Raw genomic sequence first — 22,381 nt, 5'->3', positions numbered from 1 at the left:
TCATAATGGTTATCAGCTTTTTCAGTGATATATTTTATTCCATATGTTGTTCAGTGATATGTATGAATAAATATTTGTTATTACTTTTGAGTTGTATTCAGAGCACGATGTTCTTCCGATGCATAAACTGTAAACTTTTCACTACACGCTAAACGGGTTTCAGCTTGTTTTGACTCCTAAATAATTTTCTGGTTCGAAACTGAGTTTAAAGGGACTAATCTGGAAAAAGGAAAAGTTTATTAACTATTATAAGCCGTCGATGAAGCATTTATACAATGACGAGGTATTTATAAGACCATAATTTATAAGATACATGAAACTTTCATTTTTACCTAGAATTGCAGGAATTCCGTCAGTCAGTTGAAATGTTTCTAAATCTCTTAGGTGGCATTTTGTTCATATGAAGAGCATTTTTATATTGATGCAATAAGTTTGGTCTGGAATTGTTGCTTTGTATGTTCTTTCGGAATGATGCAGTAAGTTGGGTCTGGAAGTGCTGCTTTATATGTTCTTTCGGAAATACTTTTACGGCAGCAAAAAGCGAACAAAATGTCCAGCCAAGAATGAATATAATTCATCAAACATTAAGCTGAATCATATAAAATTTTTCAAATAATTTTCAGATACATTTTATGCAAATCACTATACATATGCAAATCACTATCCTTATAATTTTTATAATAATATAGCAAACTTTTGTAATGAAGTATCAAGCAACGGTTTGAAAACTAGAAAGTTTCTCTTAGTTTAGACTAGAAAGAATAAAAAAAAAACTAGAAAGAATAAAAACGAGTTGAGCTAGACAGCGTGAAAACATGTAATGTTTGCTTTAAAATGAAATGCCAACTCACTTATAATTTTTGCTTAAAGCCCTATAGTTTAGTTTAACGTGTGCAACTAAAATGAGAGCTAATACGCAGAAATCACACCAAGCCTAGAGCTATTTAATTAACTCATTAGATATGAACTGTACCATCATATGCATGATTTTTGTTGAGCGAGTTATAAATGCATACATTCATAGTGACTCTGTGTGAGATTGAATGTATATCACAAAGGCGCGCTGTAGGTATTTCTGCTATCCTCATAGCCAGTATTTATTTCAAAAATAGCATCACGACTAATAATTACTTGGCAGAAGTGGAATTATTTGTCACTTGCTGATTAGCACATGATGCGTAGTTCCTAAGTATTTTGAAATTATTATGCGTGAAATTAATTTAAGAAATTTACGTCAATCTGCTTCAAACCATGCTACAGTTTTATTTCAGAGCTACTGCTTGCTGTAAGGCTGGTCGCGTTTAATGGGCTCAGAATCTATGCTTAAGTTTAATGAAAACTATGCATTAATGCTTACGAACGTCTGAGCATTTTGACGACTGGAACATTTTATTGATCGTATATTCGGATTCTCAGGCACTATATTTAAAATTTAAAGATAAAGATCAAATGCCAGATGGAATCTGACAGTGAATTCGTTCGCAAGGGAAACGTACTTCTTTATCGAAATGAGAAACCTTTAACGAAGCAAATATCACATATTTAACTAAACAATTATTGTTTATTTTAATTCTTTTTTTGTTTCTCGTTTCCAGTCAATCTTCACCAGAATGCAGATTACAACTAGTGTACAAAACTTAAGCATGAACTTGTTGTTTTCGTAGTAAATCCGAAAAACATACAGCGGAGCACAAACTCAATTCTACACTGCCCATATTATTCCTTCCCAAATTATTCCTTGAATTTTGTTATATTGAGGATGAATGTTATTAACTAACTGCAGATAACAGTTATGCACGTAGACATTTTGATAAATTGAAACATTTTTTATTATATGTAAAAATACAATTACATAAATTTTCATTTTATAAACAAATTTATTATGTAAAAATAAATAAAAATATGTTACATACAACAAGACTAAACTAAGGTATGTAAATATATCTTAATCACTACATAAAAATCACAGTTAACGTTTGAAATTAGTGAAAGTATCACAGTCACCATGTGAGATTCAGTATTAATGCCAACATAGATCTGTTAATAAAAATTCTTAACGTATCAGAGACTCCCTTCTTAGATGCATGAAATTGACTAGCGGGGTTAACATGTTACAAGCAGTGGTTTAGGTACTAGATGGGTAACAAGCTTTAAGAATGTTTATAAATTCGTATTAGCTTCGTATGGATACATTCAAATAAATATACCAACTCTTTCTACCTTAGATTTACATGAATTGTTGATATGTGATTCAAATAGCTACTGTTGAATCTTTAGGTTTTACCATACTTGTTAAAAAGTCTGGTAGTGTCTACAAACATTTAAAAAATATAAAGGATGCATGCTTGTAATGTATAAAGGCAGTGTCTGAATTTACTTGAACGATCATGCAGTATAAATTGAAATTTTGAGGGACTAATCCCTTCGGAAAAGTTCGATTTTTAAATTAAAAGACCTGTAAGAGAATTTTCCGGCTACAGGCATTTCATTATTTTTCACGTAAATGTAAATTTAAGATCTTATTTTTAATATATGATATGTATTTGATACTGAATTACAGAAATATTTGATTTCCAAATATGTTTTTAAATGTTTAAAATGATTTAAATTTTAAAACTTATTCTCTTCATCGCGACTTCTTTTGCGTGTGTGTGTGTATGTGTGTGTGTAACTCAATGCGATTGCGATTTTTAGTTATTGCATACATGTACATTCATTCATTTTCTGTATTATAACTGAAATTCGTCGCATATGCAATTTAAGTATTACAGTTGAGAAGTTTGACTGTACTTGTGGGTATGGCAAATGTTTTGTACTTTGGAGCATCCGCAGCTCCAAGCCTTGAAGAACTCTCTTTACATCTGTTTCCTTTCAGCTACAGTGCAGTCATCTGGTGCGATTTCTCTGCTTTAATGAAGAATTTTCGATAATTGCACAGTCCTGTGAAATATAAAGGTACCATTAAATACAACATTAGACTAAATCGACATAAAAAAAAAAAAAAAGAGACAGACTTCCCACAACTTGTTAAAATTCATTCCACTCAAAGTTACATTTTTTTTTTTTTTAGAAGATTTAAGTACATAATATTTTGCCAAGGAGGAATATAGCTTCAAGAAATGTATTCTGAAATATTTTGTGATAGCTCCTAAATTTTTTGTTAAGACTGATTACAGAATTTAATGACTACTTGATTCAACTTTACTTATGTGAAACAAATGAAGTTCTGCTTCAGATAATTCAAACGTTTATATAATGCAATGGATTTTATAATCCACAAAATGTAAACTACTAAAAATTTGGTCAATGCATATCTAGCTAGTCAAAGATTGAACTAAAATGAGCCCTTTCCTGCTTGACCATTTTTTCAGCAATAACCTGTTTTAACTTGTAATGATGCTCCAATATCTTACCAACGACAGGCGCAATCCCTCACTCATTGCCACGATGAATTTGTTTCGATGTTACTGTCAAACAAGTGAGATAAGTCACAACAGCAACAAGCTTTATAACAAATTAAATTTTCTAAATGTTGTAATACAAAAAAATTTCAAAGACATTACAAAACTGAATACTACGTTCTTGTATGATTGATCATAGATAAGTGGTTACGGTTCAAGAAATATACAGAATAAGTATGGTAATTTTAATCACGTGACAAATTGTAGTAATATCTAGAAAATTTAAGTTTTTATACAAGTAAAATATAAAGAGGAAGTTATATGTTCCTATACGAAGAATCTTTTAGGAAAAAAAAAACTGTGCTCATAATATGCAAAATTGCCCTAATCCATCCCTCATAATATTATTATTAGCCTTCTACCGATGCAAAAAGTGTCAGTAATATAGGAAGCATATAAAAGTTATATGCTTGCATATAACTTTTATATGCTTGCGCGATACAAAATTTAAAGTTTCCAATTTTTATAAATGGGAGCTTGAATGTCATATCTCTAATTGAAGAAGTATCTGATGCAATAAGTATATTTCAGAAACTCGTATTAGAAGACGTTATATGCGTACCAGCATTAAACATTATATGTATTGCAGAGTCATGGTTTTTTTTTTTTTATGCTGGCGACGTGAAAAATGTCCAATGCCCTCGCTGAGACTCCAACCCTGGACCTCTCGAATATGCGTCGAGTATGCTTCCAGTTACACCACAAAGGTATGCGAAAAGGAGGGAGAAAATACCTTATAGTATAAATAAAATTTCATGAGGTTATAATAAGGGGGCCTACTGTCAAAATATAACTTTCGTACATATATTTACTAAAAAGTGATATATTGCTAAAATTGCCGCCATTTGAAAACATGATTCAGCTAACTAGAGCAATGAATCAATAATTCACGGGATGTTTAGCCACGCAAACATTTTGAAACAAACTTTTTGAAATATCCAGTAAAATGCTTAAACTGTATGAATAGGATTTGCATTTTTAAATTTTAGTTATTTTTCAAGGTTTCGTTTTCAATGATATTTTTAAACAGCTGTTGTTGCTGTTTCTGGTTTCTACACCATATTTTCTCACAATAAGTTATATTTTACGTTAAAAGTGAGCCGTTAGTGGCTAATTGGCTAAAGCCATGAAGGCTGGTAATTTTGTCCCGGGCAGAGCCTGACCAGTAGCCGCGTGGTTAAGATCACTGGATATTTGTAGTTTGACCGGGCTTCGAGTCCAGGCAAATGGAATGGCAGGTTTTCCCCTGTGTAACCTGAATGCGAGCCAGTTTCCCTAGATAACTCTTCGTGAAGGAGCTTTCCATTATCTCCCTAAGCAGATAGGCTCTGTGTGCTTTGCTATATTTAAATAAGCTAACCCGCTCTGGCAGACATCAACGAATAATATCCTTTCTATTACTATATCTCGGTACGCTTTTGTGTATTCATCATTCTACCCTTGTTCAGGTAATGGCAAGTTTAAATTGTGAGCGCGTTGAGCTTTGTTTGGATAATTACATGTTTAAATTTTAAGATCAGAAACATTTTGAATATATCATCCTTTACTTTTCCTTTTGCCCTTTTTCCAAGTTTGCATTCCGAGTTCAAAATTTAAAAGACGAATCATCTTAAACTGTTTAAGTTAACGTTATTTTGTGTTATTGATTATGCGTGTTAGCGATATATACTGATATTATTAATTTGGTTAGTCAGTTTACGAAGTTTAACGTCTTTATAATGTAAATTTAACTTACGTTGCGCTCCCAGCTGAGTTAAAAATCTTAGTCTTCTCGCTTCTTCTTGTCTCTGTACTATTTTGTAAGTTCAATCTGAGGGGTCTCCAAAGAACTTTGCCGTTACCTTTGCTCGATTGAGTTATGTTTGATGTGACAGTTGAATTCAAACTGTGCCGAAGGGGAATTACTTTCTTGATACGTTTTCTTTGAGATATATGTGTAGGTGAGTATAATTTCCTCCTTGGATTTTGGCTGCTGGAATCTAGTCTGTGAGCTACAGAGGATGAATGGATCTGTACTTTGTGAGTGAGATTAGAGGAGCCAAAATTTCTTGCTGGATGTATCTGCGCAAAAGTATATTCGTTTAAAACATGCGAGCATTAAAATTTAAAGAGTATTAAACAAAAATCTTCAGGAATATAAAAATTTTTGTAAATAATTTCATTGAGTTTCAGTAGATTTTCGCTCATTTATGAAAACAGTCTAAATGTAGTAAAGCAAAAATCAAATTCTGATTATTTTGCGTTTATAAAGCACTTTATTTTAAAAATCTTGATACTGAACTCTAAAGAAAATGGTGTTGCTGAAAAAATCCTTAATTTAAATTTTTAAAATTCGTTATGTATGCGAAATGAAGATATTTTTTATGATTTTCAAAATGAAATAAATGCCTGGTGTAAAAACGTCCTACTACAGTTGTAGAGATAGTTTCTGCTACGTTATTGCATGCTTTTTTATACTTAACACCCATTCAGAATCTAAAACTCCAGTTCAGTTTAACTGGATAAAACATAGCTGCTTATTTAATAACATACTTTTAAAATTTTAAAAGACATTAAAATTGAATTGATTGGTCATGAAAGCACTTAAATTTATTTTAAAATAAAATTAAATATTCATTTGAAAATAACATTTACGATTTTAGCTGCTCTTTGTTTTGCTGCAAGACTTAAAAATTCAAACGTATAACGTTCATTAATAAAATATTTTAATTAAAAAACTAGTTCCTAAATAAAGTTATTTTTTAAATTAAAAGAAAAATTTAATTTTACTCCTGTTTTCAGTTTTTCTGTTTTTTCTCTGTAACTTTACGATTCTATCATTTTTTAATCATATGATTTGGAATTCGCAATACGACCAGTACTGCTAACCTTGATATTAGAATGTACTTACATCGATTTGTGGTTGACCTTTGCTAAAGTCTTGATAAATATTGTTCTTGATGAATGGTAAATGCATCATTTGTTCTTTCTGAAAGTTAGTCCTCCTTTGTGCACTCCACGGTAGTCCATAATAATGTTGAGCAAGATACTGTTGAGGTACAGCCACTGGCTCAACAACAAATATCATGAGATAAATGCCTGCTAGAAGAGCCAGTAAATGCATTCCGTTTAAGATTCTCTGCATGTAAAATAACCCAAGCTGTCTTGCTGACCCTGTTTGAGGATAGGTTCTTCAATTAAAACCAATAATATTTTGAAATTCACGTAGATTAAAATAACAACGAAAATTTATTAATACAAGGGAACACAAAATGTATTTTTCAAACTAGTCTCGAATTTCATAAATGTTCATTGAGTATTCCATAAAATTGAAAAGAAAAGATATTTAACATAATTTAATAATTAAAAATGATGCTGATGCTATTGCTGAAAAATGATTTTTCATATTTTGAGTCATTTTTAAGCCACAAACATTTTAAAATCAATGTAGTGAATACATACAATGCAAAATGTTTTAAACTAGTGAAAGTACCCGATGCCAGTTAAGGTAGATTGAGAGTAATGTATTATTTTACTCATGATATCATTGGAAAATTCATATAATAACATAATACACGTCATAAAGAATATGATGAGTCATTGTAATGCATAAAAAATGCCAAAGTAAGAAAGAAATATTCAATACATGTACCACAACTGACTACGTAATCATAGAATCATATGGTATATAGTACACCCATATGGCATATGGAACTGCCATTTGGGTCAGCAAAAATAAAAAATATTTTGAGCAATACCCACTTAAAAATTTCGATAAAAAAATTAACTAATTATCTCTCATTATATCAGCAACAATGGCACGCAGCCATTGTTGCTGATCTATCATTGTTGCCATTATTGATAATATCAGCCCTGTTGTCACACGGAAAAATGAGGGCGAAAATTAGCGTTTTATAGAGTTTGTAATTAATATCTCTAATTTTAGCTTTTTTTTTTTTTTTTTTTTTTTTAAGTGAACATCGACCTTTTTCAGGATCCATAAAAGAATTGTAGAAAGTTTGGGGACGATAGCTATAGTAGTGACTGAATTATTAGCGAACAAACACACAGACTTTCTTCTTTATATATATAGATTATATTCTTTACATATATAGAGAGAGATTAGGTAAAAATTCATTCTTAGTTTGATGTAGAAGGTTGCCTTTTTTGCTTAATTTTTAAAGTTTTCACTTATGTGTTTAATTTCCAGTTAGAGGTAATTCATGTTAGAAGCAATAAAATAAGCTGAACTGTTTCATGAAATAATTTTATTATATACTTTTCACAATGATACATAACCTTCACATATTGGGAATATAATTTCATTTTTCCAAATAATGTACATTTGTGGTAAGTTTTATGCCCTATAAGAAATAAACGGAATCTTGTAATAAATAACTATTTCACTTTTCAAAGACATAAAGACCCCGGATCAAATAACCTTAAAATCAGAGAAAAATGAACCCCTTTTTGTCCTGCAGTTAACAAACATAATAAATAATACTGAATAACAAATCGTATAAATCACATAACTACATTTCTCAAAATCAGTTGTACATAATACCTGATTATCATAGTTTTTCTTTATAACGCTACTGATTCTTTACATTCAACAACATTAAAACACAAAATAAATATTTGCGACATTATTATTTTATTACAGTTCTATGGTTAACATTTCTTTTATTTAAAACAGTTTGGCAAACCATAATATGCTTGACATTATGAAATGGCATAAATATTTGGCATTTCCATCCTTAACATATAAATTTATATCACCTCATTAAATTGAAGACCTGTGAACAAAACTCAAAATTCACAAATTGAAGTTGATATAGGAAAGGTATATTAGTATGAGTTGTAGATAACTAATGTACCCGAATTATCCCAAAATTATAAGATAAATTTGCTGACGTTATGAATTTTTTAATATTTCAGCAATCGAGATGTTATGTTATTTTACCAAAACTTAAAAAGGGTAATATTTTAACAATCAATTATATCTCCTGAATGCGAAATACATGAAGCTTACTGGACGGGGGGGGGGGCGATAGAAGATTGACAGGACAAAAGAGTGAGTTCTTCAATAAATCTACGTCAAACCACAAGGTCGTTGCTTTGTTAATATATGAAGTTTATTGTTTGAAACTATCAAAAGTATTAATAAAAGTCTATACTACAAAATTCTAATGAGAATTCCAAATACTTAAACGTAAACTGAATTTGTGCTATTTCGAATGAAGTCTTTTCATTATTTAATAATGATGCTGCTTATTAAGATCTTCAGAAATGAGAGAAATTAAAGCTTATATAACGTAAACAACAGTTTAAGGTTAAAAAGAAAACAGAGAAACTTTACTAATGAGTATAGTCCAAAATTACATGACAGTAAATATCTGTTACATAACAAATGTTTTCTTTAATTCGTATGTCTAAAGCATATAAAATAACAAGTTTTCAATACATTCCACTTCAAAACAATTTTTTCAGTGTCCAAAGTGAACAGTAGATTTAAGGAACATATTTTAAGCACTTTGAGGGAGGGGCAGCTACTTATTCTTCTATTGTTCCGTTAATTGCAAGAGGGTGATAAACCAGTTTGGCTGAGGAAGAGATTGATTTCTTCGGAAATATATAGAATGAAGTTTGTTGAGACTTTCATGGGGGAAAGGTATTAGAATTTGTTATATTATATTATGTTTCATATCTCTGGCAACTATTTTAAAAAAGTTTCATCTGTGATGATATTTGCATTTTAAACCAGCTATTTTTTACAGAGGAGCCATGGTTTCATCAAAGAAGATATATCCATATCCAAAGTTACCACGGCCACAGACATATAAACTTCGATGAAATCATTAACAAACATGGAGCTCTGAAAAACCAACCGAGTGTCTTCTGTGTTTTGCGAAAACGTTTACATGTTGTGCATAACAAGAGGACGAGTTATCGGCCCCGTTCTTTGAAACAGCTTTGGACGTTCAGATCCACTAAGATACTATCTGGCAGTTTATTTTCTTACAACAGGAGATTGATTGCTACTCTTACATGTAGCAAAATGGTGCAAATTGTCATGCAGCGGATACCATTATATAGTAGAGCAAATGTTGTAGAAATTTTTCGCGCACGTAATATTATCTGAAGACTATGATCCTCGATATCTACAGTTTTACCAGGTAACGTTACTTTTCACGATGAATATTAAATCGATCTACTTTCGGTAAACAATGCATGCACATGGAAGAGGTAAAAAATGAATATCACTGCTGCGAGTAGGAAAGGAAGGGAAAGTCTAATAATGTCAATAAGTACATCATGAAACAAGTAGACAATGCATTGAACTACAGGGATTTTATTTCCAATGCAAGCTGTAGAAAATTCTCATAAGTACGTAAATTACTTTTCTATGAAGAATCGCTTTTACATTGAATTTTTTGTATATATGTTGATAGTAATATTTCTAGAATATAAACAGAACATAGTATGTTCTTAAAATCGTCAAAATTAAAAAATAAACTATGTTTTTATAACTGTTGAAATTAGAAAATGAAGTATGTTCGTATTATTCTATTCGCAACTGTTACTCATTTGAGCCAATAGTTGTTCTCAGGTCTTCAGTTTTTTACATTGTTAACATCCAAAGAAAGCATTAATGGCTCCTGGTCTTTATTAAGAACAAATAGCTTATAAACAAACGTATGAGACTATTGGCAGTTTTTGTAATTTTGTTTTACATGATAGTGATCTAAATTTAAAAATTAAATTATTTTTCTGCAACTTTGGACTAAGTTGGATATCAATTAAGAAAACATATGTGAAAAATTAACAGTCATTTAATAACAAACAGTCAATTTAACAGTAACTTTAAATCAGTTTAATAGCAAACAATTTATAAAATTTAAGGCAACTGGAAAATGCTATGTTATCTTATTTATATAGCAAGAATGCTTCCTTCTACTGAGTAAATCTAGAGATATTATATTGCGGATAAGTTGAGATAGGAATATTAAAGTTGACAATTATGTCGAAAATGTTTAATAGTAATTAAAAATCTTCATGTATGATTTATGATCTTGTACACGGTATACGCTTATTGCAAGAAATCATTGAATAAAATACAGATTTTACAAAAGTATATAGCAATATAAGATTTTTTTTTCAATCAACAACAATATTCATCTTAAATATTCAATTAAATGTTCGTTACATTAATATTCAGTTAAATATATTTTCAGGTAAATATTCAATTACAATTTTTTAAAGGAACCAAGCATTTTGAGATCAGGAAATGTTTTATATTAAAAACGTATAGAGATGACCACATTATTAACCTTCTGGCTGACATATCTCAATCTGAAACTTCATTGTCAACTTATAATTATAAAAAATTTAGAAATTTCTAAAGCATAATAATTTATGTCAAAGGAAACTTTAAATTCATTTTATTTTCTTAAATATTTTTAAGTAAGAGCTATCACTCATCTTTTAGCTTGTCAAGCAATCTAAATTCATAGAATTGTGAAAGGCGTTTGCAGTGTTTCCTGTCGAAAAAAAATTTAATTTCATTTTGCAAACTTTCAAATGTATTAATTAGGAACTTAAATCTCACGACATTGGATGCCAGCTATAAATGCATTAAATGTCTGAAAGGTTATTAGTTTACTTAATTTATGAGATCCTCTTAAAATGGCTATATATCTATTTATAAATAAATACAGAACTATGCAAATTATGCTTTTTAAATTCGTTCTTTCAAAATGCAAGAAAGCACACAGTTGTCTTCTGGCACATTTTCATTTTGAACACAATACGTAACACAAAATAGTAATAAATATTGCACTTCTACATTCAGATGCGAAGCAGGGATTGAGTCCTTTCATTGCTTTCGAATTTGCCACGACTGCATGTCCAGACACGTAATTTATTGTATCTCTAGGCACAAAAGAAGTAATTCAGATCATCTGTGCTCAAGGAACTCATTGGTGCCCCCGTGGTTATTTTACTTTGTGTTGAGGGGAGTTTTGGAAGATTCAATGACATCATCTGAAGCAAACCAGCTGCAAAAATTTAAAAAATATATTCATATAATTCAAACTAGAAGTAATCGATAGCATTTTAAGTAACTACATAAAATTCCACTAAAATTGTGAATATTAATTTAAAAACATCATCTACCTAGAAACTGTCTTTCAGACTAAATATGTATTTAAATTTATTTAAATAGTGGCAATTAGATAAATCATTTTCTTTTTAAGACAATAGGCCTTAGTAATAATATGCTGATTGAATAGGAAATTAAAATTTAATAACGAATTTACACCATTTTGTGCCATATCAGAATTTTACTTTGATCGTATACAAAAACTTTATTAAATGTCTTCATAGATATGCATTAAGTGTAAAAAAGGGTTTGAAATAAAATTTTGCTTTAACTAAGAATCACAAGCATAATTTCCTCCTTTTTTACCAATATATTCCCACAAAAGCATTAAATTTGAAGTAAGAAAATTATATTTTAAGCACACAAAAAGCTAGGTAAGAAATTTTAAATTTTCCTATAATTTCTTTTAGATTCTAAGGTCCTTTTAGATGAATAAACGGAATTTGTATTCAGAATAGAAAATTAGGGAAAGTAGTGAGCACAGGAATATGGTGACCTTTCTTGTGGAAAATTTTGTTTGTAAATTTTATATTTATAGGGTCCTATTTAGTTTTACTAATGATTATTTTAATTTATGAGCCTTTCCTGAATTCTCTTACTTCCCCTCGCATTTACTTGCTAGGATGTAAATGAAGTAGGTGAACGAGAGTATTTAAACTATTGGAGTGAATAGGTTAGACAGAGTGTGATTTCGCTGGTGGAAGCGCACGTTTGTTAGTTTCTCCAGCTGTTAATCTTAGTAGCGGCTACGCATTCTTGCCATCGAGTTAGTGTCCTACTGGTGTAGATTTTCTTAATCAGCCTGTTAGATTAAATTTAATTCTGTAGCCTAGAACTACATTTTTACCTTTTAAAATTGCTGTTAAATTAGCTTTTAAGTTCTCACCAGAAGTGGCCGGTGCTGTTTTTGTATGCACGTACCTTCTGTTAAACAGTTTGTGATAAAGAAAAGGGATTTCTACACCCTTTCCCTGGCTGTATTCATCTTCATGCCTATGCGAAAATTCGCAATGTTTAACATTTAAGTAGATCTAGTTAGTATTTTATGATAGCAAAAAGTTCTAGATCTCACAAATTTAGAAAAACTGTTCATATATTCTTCTCATTTCAGCACTTAGATCTTTTAAACAAGTAACATTATAATTGATATTTGCTGCATTTCAGCATAATTAGCTAAATGATATATTTATAACGTATTGTAAAATATTTTAACTTATTAAGCGATGCATGCATTTTATGCAGCATATTTTATGAAAATTTAGCAAAAAAAAATCCTACTAAACTTTTTTTTTTTTTTTTAAATTTCTCAGTTCTATTATTTACAAAGAATTACAAAAAGTTTCATATCTAAGACTATGGTTAAGTGTTAAAAGGTTATTCAAGATCAAAATGAGCTTACCAGAGGCCAAATAAATTAGGAAACAGAACCTTGGCAGTTCATGTGATATTCGAATTTCATGGCTAAACTGATTGATCATATGGGGTTTCTTCCCGAAATTTAGGAAAACAAAATTATGCATTCTAGGAATGCACGCAACTTTAGTTCGTCCGCCGTTATTATCATTCGCTTCAGTATACTTTGACACACTAAAGAGAAACAAGATCTCAAGTAGCAGGTCGATAATTGTATTCGTTAAGTATTTATTGTGAAAAGCTCGCTGTTCTGGTTTCAAGCAAATGTAAAATTAAAAGAGTGGTCTTGCTACTAGGCATTCCTGTTCATTTTTAAGAATTTCACACTGAAGAAGCTTTAATCGCGGATCTCATATAAGGAGGTTAAAGATGATTTTTATGATTTTAGCCTGTTTTTCTCCTTTCTTGTCACACACACACAAAAGTCTCCATTAGCTGTAACAGCTATTTATAATAGCCGCAACTTTCCTAGGCGTCTCAGGTATAAGCGTGAGATAAAATTTACGATATTAAACTCTAAATTTACTTGCCAAATGATATTTTTTATCTCTAAATTTTAAACAAACATGACATTTCTTTTTATCGTTTTTGAAAAACGTGATGCGGTGAAGATCCACATTATAAAATAAATTGTTCAATTGTAAACTCACTATTATGCAAAATAAAAGATTTCTCTGTCTAAATCATGTTAAAAAAGATATTAAATAAACCATACATAATACGCTATTAACTTCCCTAATGCATAATTACAGTAATTATTAATATGACATGTAAAGATGCAGTTTCGAAATGTACTAATGAAATTTCCAAGCTAATCTTTAAGGAGTAACCAGCGTAATTAATAGCGATTTTGTTTAGTTCAGGTACACAATGTTATTATCAAACAATAAAATACTCACAAAATCATCATTTTTCGAGGTGCTTCTAAAATGAAAACTTGATAAAAGAAAAAAAAATATACTTACCTTATCATACAAGCTTATAAAATCTTATATTGTGTACTGTAATTGGAATGAATGCTGTAATGCGATACGATTACATCCCTTCCTCAGTTACTTAATACTATTAACTTTTGCTGTTACCACCTTTCTATAGAACACCGGTATAACTTATAAAATATCATACACAGTACGTTCGGAGACTCACTATACCCAGTGGCGTACCTAAAGCTTTTGCTGCCAGCAGCCATCCCTGAATTTCTCGCCTGGGGAGGTCCCTGAATTTCTCGCCTGGGGAGGTCCCTGAATTTGCCGTCCCTGTTGATATACAAACATGTAGAGACATTAGGTTAATTAGAAAAACCGGAGAGATGAAAAATGAGCAAACGCCTTCGCCGGGAATCGAACCACGGACCTCTGGAATACCGGCCCAGCGTGCAGAACCACTATACTACGAAGGCACGCTAAGTAGGTGGGAGAAATACCTTATATACTCCCCAGTTATAGGGCGACTGGGGTTTTAGGGGACCCAATTGCCAAATACTGGGTGTGGAGAATCCTCATCCAACACCCTTTTACTTTGGGCGCCACTGTAGAGACATTAGGTTAATTAGAAAAGCCGGAGAGATGAAAAATGAGCAAACGCCTTCGCCGGGAATCGAACCATGGATCTCTGGAATACCGGCTCAGCATGCAGAACCACTACACTACGAAGGCACGCTAAGAAAGTGGAAGAAATAACCTTATAAACAAATAACTGAAAAAAGTAGTGAAAAGGGCATATGGGAGGAGGGAATAAAGCTCTAAGTTTATTTTTGAAGGAAAAACTTTAATTTCATCATTTTAAAATGTTGCTTTATTATTTATTAAAAAAATTACTTTGCTTTTTTTTATTCACAAAAGCATCAATTACATTATAGAAGTCTACTTGCTTGCTCCACCTGATTTTTTTCCGACTTTATAGAAAGATTTCTTAAATGCAAAATAAACATTTATAACTCTGAAATAGTTCTTAAGTGTTTTTTATTTAGAAAACCCTTCTCGCAACTCTTCTAGTGATGTTTTCAGCGACTGTGAGGGAAGTTCGCAGTAGTATTACAATATTTGGAACATTATTCTGAATATTGTATTTCAAAATGAACTGCAAAAATTCAAAAGTTTCTGTTTCCTTCTTTCTGTTTCATTTTTACTAGTTATAACAGAAATAAAACTCTGATATACTTCTCTTTTAACAAGAAATTCTTCCTTAGTTCATATTCGTAATTTTCATTCAAAAGTTTAAGGATGGAATAAAATGTTTAGCAAAAGTATGTTACTGTTGAAATATCGGGATGATTTCTTTGAATACTTTACCTGGAGTAAAAACTATTTTTCTTCTCAATTTAAATCCCTAGGGCTATTCAGAGTCACATTATTTGTCTCTTGCCTCAACGATCCACATGACTAACTCTTATAAAATAATGTTTCACGCGAAAAATGCCGCACGAAGAGGACCACCTTCTCTGCCCCCTCTAGCTAAGCCGTAATCCTCGGTGAAGTCCTTTTGTAGACCATCAGCTAAGCTTGGTAAGCTACAAAAACTATATTCGAAGGATATGAATTGCATTATTTAGCTACCCGAGACACAGAGCTGCCTTCTTCGTGGAAGTAAGATGCGAAAAATGCCGCACGGAGCATTTTTCGCATCTTACTTCTACTTAATTTCACGCGAAAAATGCCGCACGGAGAGGACCACCTTCTCTGCCCCCTCTAGCTAAGCCGTAATCCTCGGTGAAGTCCTTTTGTAGACCATCAGCTAAGCTTGGTAAGCTACAAAAACTATATTCGAAGGATATGGATTGCATTATTTAGCTACCCGAGACACAGAGCTGCCTTCTTCGTGGAAGTAAGATGCGAAACGAAACTGATACCTTCCCTCCAGTTCTTAATCAGAAAATAGCTTCACGGGTCGAATGCCATGGCACTTCCTCCCCTTTATAGCTGGTCATCTCCAATCACTCATTAAAATCGGATGCTATGGACGTTGATGATATACAGGGTGTTTCATAGATCATGGGACAAACTTGGAGGGGTGGTGGAACGTACTGAAACATGCATTTTTTGTATAGGAATGTAGAGTTTTTTCACAATAAATGTTCAAAAAAGGGAACAGTAACAGTAATAGGAACTACAGCTGTGATTGGCTGGCAATGCAGCGGTAGAGGGCGGTAGTGAGCCGGACAAACCACGATCCGATGCATCAGAGGATCATCGATGCTGATTTTGAACTGCATACGCTCTCCAAAGTGAAGGACTGGCTTAATTCACATACAGCTAATAATTTGATGAAGCTTGCAACTCCATCCGAAGTTCAGTCTCTCATTAAAAAATTGAAGACCAAAAAAGCCCCGGGACTTGAAGGCATCACAAACACTGCCATGAAAAACCTGCCTATCAACGTTACATGCAAGATTACTTCTATCTTTAACGCTTGCATGACTCACTCTTACTTTCCACAACAATGGAAGACGGCCAAAATTATTATGATCTCCAAACCAGGGAAAGATCATATGCAAACAGATGGTTTCCGACCTATCAGCCTCCTGCCTGGACTCTTTAAGCTTTACGAAAGAATTTTACTTGCCCGTATGAAATTGCACCTCTAAAAGCTACCACCGGAGCAATTTGGATTCCGTGAACATCGATCGACCACCAAACAATTAGTAAGAATTACTGACTTTGTGGGGCAAGCACTTCACAATAATTTGAATACAGCTGTCCTCATGCTAGACGTGGCGAAGACTTTTGACCGCGTTTGGCATGAGAGGCTAGTTTGCAAATTGATCGATCTTGATTTTGAAAGAGAACTCATTCTTGTGCCACTTTCTTTCATATCGAATAGGAATTTTAAAGTCTCCGTTGGAAACTCCCTCTCTACTAAAAGAATTATGCTGAGCGGTATTCCTCAGGGATCAGTTTTAGGTCCGATACTCTACTTGTTCTACGTCGCAGATTTCCCGAAAATCCACTGCAATAATAATGCAATACTTGCATGCTATGCTGACGACACTGCTGTCGCGGTGAGTCAGCGAATCTTAATCATGCAATTAAAAAACTACGGGAAAACGTCCCTTACATTGAAAACTGGTGCAAACGCTGGAAAGTCCGGATTAATGCACAAAAATCCCAACTCCCCATTGTCAGAAAAAGAAAGAGGAATGCCCCCCTTAAAAAAGGACTGTTACTGTTTAACGAACCAGTGCCAATTATCAATAAAGTGAAATATCTTGGCATAACTATCAATAATCGACTTACCTGGACTGCACATATTAAGAATGTTCGTAACCATGCACTAAGAGTCATGAAATGTCTCTACCCAATTATAGGAAAATTTTCAAAATTGGATCTGCATAAGAAAATACTAATTTATCTTATTACCATCAGATCAGTTATGACATATGCGGCGCCAGCCTGGGCTACCGCCACTGAAAAAGATATAGAGAAACTCCAGAAAGTGCAGAACAAGTTCCTTAGGATTAGCACAAATGCCCACTATTATGTCAGAAACGAAGTATTGCATAGAGACATGAAAATTGAACCACTAAATCAATTTATTCGCAAGATTAATGCAAGTTTCTTCAATGGTGCGGCAAATTCTGAACATCTTCTGAATTTTAACTTGTTTCACTACGAGATACTTGCTGAAGATAGGTTTCTCAGGCCTTATGCTGCTTACCTGATTAAGGAAAATCAAGACTTTCCCACTTAATTAGTGTCTATTAAATAATGATCACGATAGTATCTACTTTCAGTGACACCAAACTCAAGCAACAAGCGTCTGAGCCTCAGCTTGGGTGGGTGATCACCCATGTGACTTACGGGCTCTTCTTCCCGTGTCTTGTGTTTGTGTCTTGTGTTTATCTCCTGACGAACTTGGACTAATACGCATATGTAAATAATTTAGAAGACTGATTTTTGAAATTAATTTCACTATGTCTACTTTCATATATGTTTTGTACTGTATTTAATTGCAATTTTAGCAAAGTATTTCTCAGAAGACTCGTAACCAATTATAAGTCAGCTTGCAGCCCACGTGACAACTGGTCACGCCCCTTCGCCATTAGCTCCTGCCCTTCTGGACTCACACTTCGAACTTATTCTCTTTTCAGCGCCCAAAGAGCAAACATCTGATGACAGCCGGAACACTTCAAGCAGAATGCTTGATAATCTCGGCATAAGTGTAACTTGGAACTTAGATCAGAGGATCATTCGCAACTCTGATGTCGAGCGTGATGGGTGAGTTTACGCACAGGGAAAAAGCTGACATGCATCTCATGTATGGTGCTGCTAATGGGAACGGCAGAGCAGCGCTACGGTTGTACCAGGAACGGTTTCCGAACAGACGTATGCCGAAGCACACAATGTTCGAGAGGTTGCATCGGTCTCTGTGTGAAAACGGGTCATTTGAAACCACCTTTGACACTTGGAGTGGAAGAAGTGCACGACAACCTCGCATTGAAGAATCCAGCTTGAACATTGTGCATGAATCCCCTCAGACAAGTACAAGAGATATTGCATGTCGTCTGGAGCTGAGTCATTCCATCGTTTGGAGAGTATTGCATGAAAGCGGTTTGCACCCATACCATTTGTAGAAAGTCCAAGCCTTGCAAGAGACAAACTACCCTCTTCGAGTTCATTTCTGCCGTTGGTTCTTGTAGCAGTGTGCGGCGCAGGCGGATTTCCCATCGGGTGCGCTATTCACGGGCGAGGCAACTTTCTCACAGGACGGCATCTTCAATAGCTACAACATGCACGTGTGGGCAACTCATAATCCACACGGCACACGTCCACATGCATTCCAAACTCGCTTCTCCGTGAATGTATGGACGGGTATTGTTAAAGACTACCTCATAGGCCCATACCTCTTACCTGCACGTACAAATGGCTTATCATATTTTTCTGCAAAAGGTTTTACCGGAATTACTGCAGGATGTTCCGGCTATCGTTCGTGATCGCAGGAGGTTCCAGCATGATGGTGCACCAGCCCATAATCACGTGCGGGTCCGCAATTACTTGGATGGGACATTTCCGGGCCGATGGATCGGCCGTGGTGGACCCGTTCGATGGCCACCACGTTCGCCAGATTTATCCAGCTTGGATTTTTTTATGGGGCCATCTGAAGAGCATCATTTACGAGACTCCCGTTGACTCACTGGAGGACCTCGTTGCACGACTATCCATTGCGGCTGCAAGCGTGCGCGAAATGCCTGTCGTTTTTCAAAATGTTCGTCAATCCCTTCTGCGACGTTACCAAGCATGTATTACTGCTGGTGAGTATTTATTGTGAATACTGTATTGCTACAAAGAAGCACTTTGCGTTGATTTTGTACATAAACACATTTTCCTCTCGTGTCGTTTTTTGCTTTCCTGCCTTAACCCGTCACTTTAGACCCTACATTCCTATAAAAAAATGCATGTTTTAGTATGCTCCACCACCCCTCCAAGTTTATCCCATGATCTATGAAACACCCTGCATAGACTCGACAATAATTTGGATATTTTATTTATTTAGTGAAAGCAAAATTATGGCTTTTTGTCCTGCTACTGGATGTTTAGAGGTAATTGATGCATCAAAAAGTCATGATTTAAATTTCCATTCCTATTTCTTTTTCGACTTTAGAAAATCCCTATTATTTGGGAGTCTTTATTGTATTACAGTTCTATATGCGTCGTTGCTTACGAGTTAAAAATATTTATTTTATAGTTTATGAAAGACGTATTATAGTATTGGATACAAAATGGATGAGATTATATAAACAATGTTTTTAAATTAAATTAATTTTTTAAGGTTTAATAAGTAATTTACATGTACGTTTTGCTCTAAATATTGTATCATATGTATAAAAATGAATAGTTTTAAATAACATACAAAAAAATGAAGAGAATAGGAGTAAAATTTTAATACGTTTCAAATTTCTGAGTTTTTTACCTTACTATTAGACAAAATAAATCTCTTTGAGGAAGAGTATTTATCATGTTTAAAGGAATTTAACCTTCATTACTTGATTTTGTTAATTATTGATAAACTGGTTTAAGAAAATATATAATTTTCGAAAACAAAATCAAATAAACTTCAAATAAAATACCTTAATAAGTGGTTTATAAACGTTTTAAAATACAATGAAATATAAATCAGAGGGCTTACAAGCGGCTAAGCGATAACGCCGCTAACCACTGGTATCAAATCGGCCCGGTATCAAATCCCGGTAAACGGCAGGTAGTGTACTTGTTTCCCCCCCCCAATGTGTAATGTGGATAAGACTCAAGTTTTCTGTAAAATGTCCTCCACGGAAGCATTCTTCCTCATAGGCTGATAGCCCTCTAGTTGCTTTGCCTTAATCGGGTAACCTAACCTATGATTAAAAATTCATTAAATTCTAAAATTATTTTTTCCAAAGTCAGAATGACCTTGTTGAAATTCTATACATTTGTCATAATTATTTTTAGAATTATTAGTTGAATAGTGAATTACTTTTTAATTAATTTTTATATTTCCGAAGCTAAAAAAATTAAATTGTTGCACTAAAAAGATTCGATTTATGTAAAAATGATATTTTATTGCAGTATGAATTGCACTTGTCATATTAATTTTTGACATTTTAATCCAATTTAAGGTTGTTATTTTAAAGTAACATACGTCGCAAGGATTAAATACAGCAGCTGAAAGTAGATTGATTAAAGCATAAAGCAATTTGTTTATTTTGTAAAGTTAATATATTCCTTTCTTTCAAAGGTTATTTAAATGTTTGCCTAATATAACTCCCAAGTAGAAAGCCTCAATTTTAAGTGTTTAATCAAGACACTTTTCTGCTATATTTCTACTTACTGTATTTAAGTATAAATCATCAAACCTGATATATTTTTTAATTTTAAAGGCCTATTTTTAAACTCGGCATTAAAAATTTCATGTACTAAAGTTGTTCAAAGATTTTATGAACAACGGTTGGAGACAAACTTTTACAATTTATTACTTTATTCAGAAATCTTTTCCTATAAAGAAAACGTAATATGAATGTGTGTTAAATGTATAGATGTAAAATATAAAAAAAATACGATGGCTTTGCTCTTTGCGAACCAGCAACCTTTAATTAATTTTCTGCAATTCAGGATCTTCCCCTAAACCAGTACCTTCTAGAACATTCGCACCTATTACATAACCTTCTCATATAAATGCTGCGTCATAAGTTTTTCTACATTGTTCTAGAAGCTACTCTGTTACATAACCTTTCATATAAATGCTGCGTCATAAGTTCTCCTAGACAGATGCCTTCTCGCTTTCGTTCTGCTAACTCCTCCGCTATGCTCCTCTTTCTTTGTTAGAATGTTATAACGTATTAAAGACAGTCGTAGCTAATAATTCAATTACTGAATACTGCTCTAAAATAAAATAAAGATATGCTGTTAAGCGTGAAAGTCCTGAGTCGTCATTTTTCTCCGTATTTCAATCACCCCAGCTTTGTCAACCATCTGCCAGAACGTGTAATGGGATAGCCTCACCATTCGCCCACGATGTGTTGTAATAACTGAAAACATTACAGTTATTAATTAGCTGGTAGGATATATCCTCTACGTGGGAAAAAAGCTCCTGGATTTATTTCTAACGCGCTTCTAAATTCCACAGTGGGTCAAGGACAGTGTGTGATCGTCTGATGCTTTTGCTTCTTTTCCGGCGATTCTTAAGTGCTTTCCCTCGTCTCCAAAGTTATACGTTTTATCAAGTGCTTCTAAAGTGATTGATTTTAGTGTTCAAATTGATGTGTATGCGAACTCTTAAATTCAAGATTTGGTGATTGGAATGCTAACATGCTCAAAAACGGCAAAAATGTCAACTGATAAGCAAGAATCCGTGGCTATTGTAGATACAGTGAAATTTCAGTTCCGTATTTTTGACGGCACAAGTATAAATTTTCCAATAGACAAATATCTTCTATTGTTTGAAGAGAAATGTGCCGCAAAGAACATTCCAGAAAAGGAAAAGAAATTTGTTTTCTCAGAGTGTATTAGAGGAGAGGCTTTATCCCTCTATTTACTTGATTGTTTAGATAAAGACTGGAACAACATAAAGGATATTTTCGAGATATACTTCACAACATCGGAATATGTTACTTTTAGTGATTTTGTGTCTTTAAAATACGAGAAATTTAATAATATTGATGTTTATTTTCGTAATAAGTTGAAATTAGGAGCCAGCTTGGAACTAACAGATTCCACAATGGTGGAAGCACTTACGGAAGGACTTCCTGAGTCTCAAAGAATGCTGGTTTTCCCCATGTGTAACGTGTATACGAGCCAGTTTCCCTTAGAAAGTCCTCCACGAAGGCATCCCTCCTCTTAGGCAGATAGCCCCCGAGGCTTTGCCATAATCACACACACACACACTCAAAGAATGC

General features: G+C 33.2%; 1 protein-coding gene across 2 annotated transcripts in view; it reads right to left on the bottom strand.

Moving 5' to 3' along the window:
• Window positions 1-1,811: 1,811 nt before the first annotated feature.
• LOC118194952 (uncharacterized) overlaps window positions 1,812-22,381 on the bottom strand; it is a 44,069-nt gene continuing 23,499 nt past the window's right edge. Inside the window, exons 2-4 of one of the 2 annotated variants that reach the window (XM_085807002.1) lie at window positions 6,352-6,614; window positions 5,197-5,522; window positions 1,812-2,940 (exon numbers count right to left, since the gene is read on the bottom strand). In XM_085807002.1, coding sequence (XP_085663128.1) covers window positions 2,910-2,940; window positions 5,197-5,522; window positions 6,352-6,614 — 620 coding nt within the window. In that variant the 3' untranslated portion in view covers window positions 1,812-2,909. Of the gene's footprint in view, window positions 2,941-5,196; window positions 5,523-6,351; window positions 6,615-7,691; window positions 11,498-22,381 lie in introns of those variants that run through there. The other variant, XM_085807003.1, reaches the window with a different exon arrangement.

Source organism: Stegodyphus dumicola, chromosome X1, assembly GCF_044657685.1.
Source record: "Stegodyphus dumicola isolate Sdum_Otavi_A_Nest chromosome X1, ASM4465768v1".
NCBI classification, from domain to species: domain Eukaryota; kingdom Metazoa; phylum Arthropoda; class Arachnida; order Araneae; family Eresidae; genus Stegodyphus; species Stegodyphus dumicola.
The sequence above is the reverse complement of the archived record's forward strand: the minus strand, read 5'-3'. Positions and strand labels throughout refer to the sequence as shown.